The 8,446-nt window shown below is 31.6% G+C and overlaps 3 protein-coding genes across 3 annotated transcripts in view; 2 read left to right on the top strand and 1 right to left on the bottom strand.

The window, feature by feature from the left end:
• HELRODRAFT_170154 (hypothetical protein) overlaps window positions 1-1,694 on the bottom strand; it is a gene marked incomplete at both ends in the record, with an annotated part of 6,341 nt that extends 4,647 nt beyond the window's left edge. Inside the window, 2 exons of the mRNA XM_009015973.1 lie at window positions 358-431; window positions 1,592-1,694. Coding sequence (XP_009014221.1) covers window positions 358-431; window positions 1,592-1,694 — 177 coding nt within the window. The remainder of the gene's footprint in view (window positions 1-357; window positions 432-1,591) is intronic.
• Window positions 1,695-2,550: 856 nt separating this feature from the next.
• Window positions 2,551-3,701, top strand: HELRODRAFT_170155 (hypothetical protein; the record flags this gene model as incomplete). The annotated part of the gene is made up of 2 exons (XM_009015974.1): window positions 2,551-2,694; window positions 3,285-3,701. The coding sequence occupies 2 exons, from the start codon at window positions 2,551-2,553 to the stop codon at window positions 3,699-3,701; spliced, it is 561 nt and encodes a 186-aa protein (XP_009014222.1).
• Window positions 3,702-5,523: 1,822 nt separating this feature from the next.
• HELRODRAFT_75748 (hypothetical protein) lies at window positions 5,524-8,255 on the top strand (the record flags this gene model as incomplete). Its single annotated transcript, XM_009015975.1, has 9 exons — window positions 5,524-5,633; window positions 6,304-6,382; window positions 6,516-6,597; window positions 6,810-6,906; window positions 7,015-7,055; window positions 7,133-7,271; window positions 7,354-7,494; window positions 7,935-8,010; window positions 8,181-8,255. 9 exons carry the CDS (start codon window positions 5,524-5,526, stop codon window positions 8,253-8,255), a joined length of 840 nt encoding a protein of 279 aa, XP_009014223.1.
• Window positions 8,256-8,446: the final 191 nt, after the last annotated feature.

An 8,446-nucleotide genomic window follows, 5' to 3' on the forward strand; every position in this document is an offset into this window, starting at 1 on the left:
TGACAATTCTTAGCAACAGCCATGTTCAATTATTTGATAAGAAGCCATTGTGTGTGTGTGTGTGTGTGTGTGTGTGTGTGCGTGCGTGTGTGTGTGTGGGTGAGTGGGTGGGTGGGTGTGTGTGGGTGTGTTTTATGAATGTATTTGTAGTCTTTGGTGTGTAAACGGGCTTGCGTGATAAATTGTTTGTATTGTGCGTGTGTGGCTTGAGTATATGTGTGTGAGTGTGATTAAGTTGTATAATAATACAACACAAGCAGTAGTCTATGTGTCTGCGTGTGTGTGCGTGTGTGTGTGGGGGGCGCGCGTTCGTCTCTTTGTTTGACATGTTGATGTATTTTGGTGAATGCGATTAACCATTAAGATAGAGTCTGGCAGTTTGTTAGTTTGAAAATGACAACGGTGCACGCGGGCTCTAACGCCCGCTTCTTCTGTGAAATTCAAAATGTGGATGTACGTGTGAATGGTAAATGTACGTGTGGATGTATGTGTAGATGCATAAGTATGCGTCATTTCGTTAGTGCCAGGACTTAAACGAACGAAGTTTAATTAATTTGAAAAGAAGTATCGAATGAGCAAGCGAGTATAATGCGTTGTGGTTGTTGTAACATCAAGATGAGTCGAGCTAGCACGCGTGAAGACTCAGTTGAATGTTCATTAGACACGTTCAAACAATCAGAATCAGATCAGAGATCATTTCAAGATCCATTCCAATTTTTTGTACTGTTATTCAAGAAGGAATTGCTTTTATCTGAAAACTTCATCAAATGTTTTTCAGATTTGTGGTTTATTACATGCCAGAGAAAGAAAGAGGGAGTGAGAGTGGGAGAGAGAGATGTACGCAGAAAAAAATAACAAGCATAGTGGTGTTGAATGGGTACACAAATTTGTATTTAAATTTTCACGTCATAATCATTATCTTTATCCTAAAATGTTTTATCATCATTATTTAACAACATCCTCATCATTAAAATTCAAACTTGGTTAAAAACATTTGTCATAGGATTTATTTTTAATTATTGTCAACATCAATATAAACATCATCGTCATTAATAGACTAGCATCATCATCAACAACAACAACATCATTTTCAACATCATCATAAGTAAAGAAACACCATCATCATCATCATCACCATAATCATCAATAAACAAACATCACTTAACGAGCATGAACAAATTAAAGCGGGAATTAGCATTCAATTGACACTAGCGATGATCCGTGCAAATGTGTTTCGAAGAATGTTCCACCAACATGTACTGTACAAATGCTGGAATATCAAGTGTGTGTGTGTGTGTTTGAGTGTGTGCGTGTGGTGTGTATGCGTGTTTTTTATTGGTTGGCTGATTGGCTGATTGGTCGTCGGTCGGTTTATGGCTAGGGGTGCAAAATCGTTCTACGGCTTGTCATGTTGGTTGATCTCTAATGTCAAATTTTAACTTTTTCGCAATTATAAAAATTCCGTGTAATGCTAAGCACAGGAAACTTTTTTAATTTTAATTTCTTTTTGTACGTATTTTACAAGTAGTGCCAAGTTGCTATTTTTCAGCAAGTTTTTTTAAAAATAAAAATTTGTATTGCAAATAAACACCAGAATTTATGGCAAATGTCGTTTGAAATGCTTCATGTTTACTCTTGCAAACTCCGCCAAACGTTTTCATAATAAATTCTATACAAGTTTGTTTCTGTGCCATTCTTTGCCATTTTCTGTGCCATGTTTCTGCCCAATGCCCATGCAAGCTTGACTATAAATTGTAGATTAAGTTTTTCTAAATGCTGACGACGTTCAGCATTTCTCAGTTTCTTGCGAAAAAGTTCTGACCGCGCCAGAGGTTTGGTTCAAATATTCCATATTATTTCTGCATAAATTAAAAAATTGGAACGTGATTTCAAGAGAAAATAAAGAAATATTTTGCAATTTTTGATAACAGGTTATGACGATCCTAGTCAACAAAAATGTTGTTTACAAATTAAAATTTTCTGACTTCAAAATTAATTAATTAATTAATCGTAAACATTTTAATAGCGATTTATTTATCAAATAGAATCTCACATTACTGCTTCTAACAAATTATGCAACATGTATGGATTTTATTGAAAATTTCTTATTTATAGTTTTTTACTTAAAATTCAAATTCAATTCTTAATTCGATTTTATCAATCTGTCGAATTAAGCACGACCATTCTCTTTTGTTTAATCCGACAAATGATCTTTTAATAAATCACTAATCTATTATATTCAAATCTCTCTAGGCTTAAACTATAAATGTGCAAGTTTAACGAAATCGTTAAGCTATAAATTTCACGCTTAGATAAAATTAATCTGAAATTAAATAATTCACATCAGGTCGGACGAAGAGGCTGACATATCGCCAAGTTTAATTGTCACCCTGCTTAAAAAAATTCTTTTCGAAAAGAAGTTTTGGCAAAATGAGTGCAAGGTTGTAATGAAAAATAGTTTACAAAGTTTCGTCAACAAATATGTAGAACAAGCAATAAATAACACAATTTATTATAATATAAAATAAAAAATGTTTAATTTTTTAGAAGATGCGATCGAAGTTGGCCGGCGTGTCGATGGCGATGGAAGACATGAAGAAGTCCCTGGATAGGGAGAATGCGTTGAGAGTTAGTGCCGAGAATGAACTCAAAGATCTCAAAATGTCCTTGGTCAAAAATAAACTGAGCAAACAGGTTTGTTCTAACTTCCAACAATTATTATACAATATCAACTCAACAACACACAATAGCAATTCTTTATATGATAATTTGTTTTCATGGCATGTGTCATTTATAAGATGAAAGGTTTTAAATGTAGAAGAGTACAAAATTTAAACCTTTAACATTCATAAAAGTTTTTTAAAAGTTTTAACATTCAATTCTTAATTAAATGATGTATGCATTTAAATCGCTTTAATTCAGAACTCCCGTTTGGTTAGAAAATTGGAATCCACTGGAAGGTTAGAGAAGTTGGTAAATGATGTTAATGAAAAGTTGGAGAGTGAACTGGATGCTTTGAGAAAGGAGAGACTTAGTAAGAAAGATTTCTGCAATTTTTCACTTTTTGCTATACTAAATCAGTAGTATAGTGAAGAAATATTTTTTCTAATAGAAACTTCGTTTGTTTCATTTGGCTTGAAGAAAGTGCTTACTGCAAAAGAAGAGATTAACCAACTGAAAATAGATAAAAATATGCTTCTGCTACAGGCATGTCGTTTATTTTATACATCTCCACTTTTTCAGCCTTTTAAATCAATGAGGGAACACTTTAATTACTTTTGCAGCTTGAGACTCTGGCCATTCAGAATGCTTTGCAAGAGAAACACATGCTTCAGATGGAGCTGCAACTTCAGAGACTCGACAAGTCGGTCGATGGTCGGTCTGAAAATGATTCAAAAGAAGACATCGCGGAGAACATTCCTGAAGATCCGATTGTTAACCCCGAGACTTTAGAAAATCAAAATTTTAACGCAAATTGCAGTAATATAATAATACGAAGCTGCACTAAGAAGGACGAAGGAAATAAACTAAATATAAACAAAAAAGTAGGTTTTGAATGTTCCGAACTGTTAGAAAAGAACTGTCCAAAAAATGACCGTCCACAAAAATCAAAAGCCTCGTCTCTTGAAAGACATCACTTGAAAAATAGCGACATTAAAAAATGTTTGCAGGAATTTGATCCGCTCTACCATCTAAATTGAGAAAAATTATATATTCTAAATATTTTGATTCATTTGCCAAAAAACTATTTTTTTATTCAAAACTGGATAGTTTAAAGTTGTAGTTTATGAAACAGGAAGCATTATTTCATAAAAATATTAAGTTATGATCACTGAATTATCAAAAATGAATTCGCTAAACATAAAATAATAAACTGGACATGGCTTAAATTTTAAATTATTGAAAATTTTAAATATATATGCATGTGATCAGTGAATTGCATGTCATTTAATTGTCATTTATGTAACCTAATCTGATTTGAGAGTTCGCGATATAAATTTGTCCAAATATGTACCTCGCAAACCTGCATCTTTTAAATTCTACCTGAATAAGTGACTCATATTTAAATAGTACAAAAACAAATGGAGTATAGATTATATATTGGAACGCTGGCATGGACTGAAAACTGGACATTCATCAAAACTGTCTGAGAAAGCAAGATGTGATGGAAAAAACAATCAAAATGTACCTCTTGGATAGCTTTTAGTTTAGACGTAAAAAAAGATTTCAAGCAGTTGAATGATGGAATGAGTAGCAATGTTGAAATTTTGAACTTTTAAAATGACAAAGAAACAACAAACGGACAATTGAAAGATGAAGGCAAAAGGCTTGGTTGGTTAGTGGTGTTGAAGAAACTCTTCCCACTGCATGCAATGAAACGTTGCAGGAAGTTACAAAGAATGGAAATATTATTTATTGTGAGACAATTATAAAGACACCTTTTGAAAAAGGCAGATGATGATATTGATGATAAAATAAATATTAGCATTGGAATTGAGTTATAGAACTTGAACTTTACGTTCGAACAATTGCATATGCAATTAATACTCATTCAAAGCAGCTCATTTTTCCAACGTTCAATCAATCATCAACCAATTAGCTTATAAAGTGCTATTTCCGCGATGTTCAACAGCGCTCTTCAATGAATTTTGCAAACAAATGGGTCTTGAGATCCGCTCTTAATTTCGTAAATGATAGAGAAGTAGTCAGAGAAGTAGTCAGAGAAGTAGGTAGAGAGTACCAGAGATAAGGACCAGAAAAAGCAAAAGCAGATTTAGCAAAAGAGTGTTTAACACGAGTTAAGAAGAAGTGAGAACAAGAAGACGATCGTAAACCGGGGCGCTTAGGTTCAATTAATATATTTGATAAGTACTTAGGAAATAATTTAGATTGAGACTTATACATAAATGTGCAAATTTTAAAAATTATTTTATATTTTATAGGTAGCTAGTGCAAGAGAACAAGATATGGAGATATATGAGAAAAGGAATGGGCACGAGCAACTAGACGAGCAGCAGAGTTAAAAGCTTTACTTAAAGGATAAAGTGTAGAATCAGAAAAACCATAGTAGAGTTAATTACAAGAAGGAGAAGAGTAGGATCATCAAGAAAAGGCAAAAGTTTTTTTATTCTACGTAGATGAAAGTAAGAACTTCTAGCAACACTATTACAATAAGATGAGACGATAATCTAAAATGGTGGAAAACGGCAATGCTTGGCTCTATAATTTAATTTGCCAAAATCCTAGTATTCATTGAGTTATTCTACATATGTGCCATATCTGAAGGTGAATAAGAAATTCTTGAAACAAAACGTTTTTGTATTCAATGAATAAGCGTTAATAATGATTATTTTATCATTCAGGTATAATGGCCACCATGCATATAATTCAATGTATTTTATGTTGATTGGAATTAAGTAAATTTTAATTTCAGTTTATTTTTAATTAAATTTTTAGTAATACGTCAACAGCATAGATGCATGATAAATTTTCTATGATAGAATATAACACAAACAAACAATAATGGCGGCCACCGACGAGAAGGCAGGCAAGATAAAAAACAGCATTCAAACAAAATTAAACAATTGTGAATTCTACGAAGCTCACCAACTCTACAAAGTTTTATTTTTTAGGTATTTATAAATAAATTTGGTATTTATTGAAATTTTTCACTTTCTTTATTACAGGTTCATTACACATTCATTTTAAAATTTAAATTAATTTAAAAACTGAGGGCCATATAATGGGACAGGATGACACTTGTCTAAAAAAATCAACAAACTTTCCCTAATCCTATCTCTAACCTTGAAATTCATCAACTCTCAATTAATACTAAATGTGATTATTAACTGAAAATTATTTATTTGTATTTATTTATATAGTAAATTATAAAATTATTTACTTTACGAACTTTTTATTTTTCCAAAAACAGAATGCTGAATTTTATATATTTTTTATTATATTTTTGTTTTAAATAATATTGTATATTAGGCAACCATCTTACTTAAATGCGAATAGATGTTAAATAAGTTTTTATTATGTTATTATGGCCTGATTAATAGTTGATAGTATCAACTTGATACTAAACAAAAAAATTGTAACAAAATAAATAATATTAAAGATTAAATGCATTAAAAAAATAATTATAAATAGCAAAAGGTGAAATGTATGATAAAAAAAAAGTAAAAAATGATAAATTAAGAAAAATCTAACAGTCTACTAACTAAATACTAACTAGACACTACTAAACTTTAACTATAATGTATTTGAATAAATGAAAATAATTTTAAATAAATCAAAAAGATACAGTTCACAAAAGAAAAACAAAGAAGCCCTTGATTTAACTTATGATGGATCTTTGGCCTTATTCAATGCACAGCAGGTATGTTTACCCAGTTAATTAACTTTTATGGTCGGATCTCTGTTTTTTCAAAATTATGTTTCAATTTTAAGCCCTTTGCAATGAAATTTTGCTTACAACAATCAAAATTGATTACTATCATAAATTTTTGCAGATGTCCAGTGGTGTTGATTTGGCACTCATTTTTGTTGATTTTCTTGAAAAGTCCAATGCCACACCCGATAGTGAAAATATAGGTTGGCTCTGTGTTTTCTTTACCATTCATATTATTGACTGACTAGTTTTTATTTTTACAATAATATTTCTGATAGACAAGAATTTAGTTAGCACCTTTCATCAATATATTATTATCACTAATATTTCTTTTTCTGCCTCGGTATGAATATCCTAAAAGTTACAACATGTATTAACAAATTATTAATTAATCATTAAAATTTTTGTTTTTTAGCCAGAGTATCAAAGTTACACAGTCTTATTGCAATGGATCATGTCGAACGACAAAAGTTTGTCGGCTTGGCTCTACATTGGGTACACAAGTGCAGTCAGTCAGCTACTACATCAAATGGCACGTCACAACAACATTCATCAATGACTCCATCCTCTTCTTCATCTATTGAAACCACTGCCTCGTGCACTGCAAATGTGAAAGGAAGTGCTTTGTTACATGGGGAGTTTGGCATTAATTATTGGCATGGTAAGTTATGATACTAACTTAAAGTAAGGTAGTACTTTGATAGACCTATAATGATGCTTTTTAACAAAACATTGCAGAAAAAGATTACATTCAGGCAAGATATCACCTGGTGAGATCGCACAAAGGGGAGGCTTGTGCATCCATGTTGATTGAGTATCATGTCACATGTGGCTATCCCAACGAAGTAGATCTCTTCATTGTTCAAGCCGTTCTACAGTTAGATGATACTCAATATTTCACATTTTTCAATACAATCATTGACTGCATCATAAAAACCTCAAAATGCCTTTCTCATTAGGATCTTGTGTCTGACAAACAAGCAGATAGCAGCCACATGTTTCAATCGCTACACATCCAAACACCCGCAAGTTGAAGCAGGCCCTCCCTATATCAAGCCACTTCTAAACTTCCTCTGGATGTTGCTTATTGCAATTGATAAGTTGGTTTCTTATAATTCTATTTTACATTATGCACATTCATATGCCTTGACTTGAGAGTGTGATTTTGGTCATTGATCAAATGATCACATGATAAATAATTTATTGTAACCTTACTGCTGCTTAACTACTATTACTATTACTGTTACTTTTAAAATATTTGTTCAACTTGCAATTTGCCAATGAATTTTTAACTAAAATGTTTTAATTTATTTCATTTTACTTTACTTTAAATTTTTTTTCTTTTTATATGCTAAAGGAAATGTTTTTATAAGCAGGTGTTTTTATTCATCTTATTCAAGTTACAATTGTTACAATGTTTCTGATGCAACGTTATCCTCACTAATTCTTTAAACCACTATGTTATTTTCATTCATAGCTACAAATTTCCTCCACTGATCTGTCTCAGTTTAAAAATATGTATTGAAATTTTTAATTGCAGAGGTAGTTTGAGCATATTCACAGTCTTGTGTGAGCAGTATGACTTGTCACTGAAGAGAGATCCCAGCTATCATGATGTTAGACTTTATTAACCACTTCAAATTAAATATTACCAATTAGCTCAAGAACTGCAAGAAGTTTACTGACTAATTAATTTGCAGTTGTTGAAAATATGTGCATATATGATATCTTGGTATCTCTTTGTTAGTGCTTGTTTATAAGCTAATGAATAAATTTTTACTTGCAGTATTTGGCAAGGATTGCTCATATTTTTTTTAATGTCAGCCCACCGAAAAAAAACAATTATGGAATTTTTGGTTAGCTTGTTATGATTTATTTTTATATTAAAATTTAATTTTTAATTAGAACTTTCATTTAAATAACAGCTAATTAGCTTACCATACAACACATGAACGTTAAAAATGACACGCAGGAAATATTTTGCCTGAGATCCTGAAGGGTGATGAGGAGAAAATGGAGCCTAGTCCTGTCGACCTAGATTGAACTCAACTG

Source organism: Helobdella robusta, assembly GCF_000326865.2.
Source record: "Helobdella robusta unplaced genomic scaffold HELROscaffold_17, whole genome shotgun sequence".
Taxonomy (NCBI): Eukaryota; Metazoa; Annelida; class Clitellata; order Rhynchobdellida; family Glossiphoniidae; genus Helobdella; species Helobdella robusta.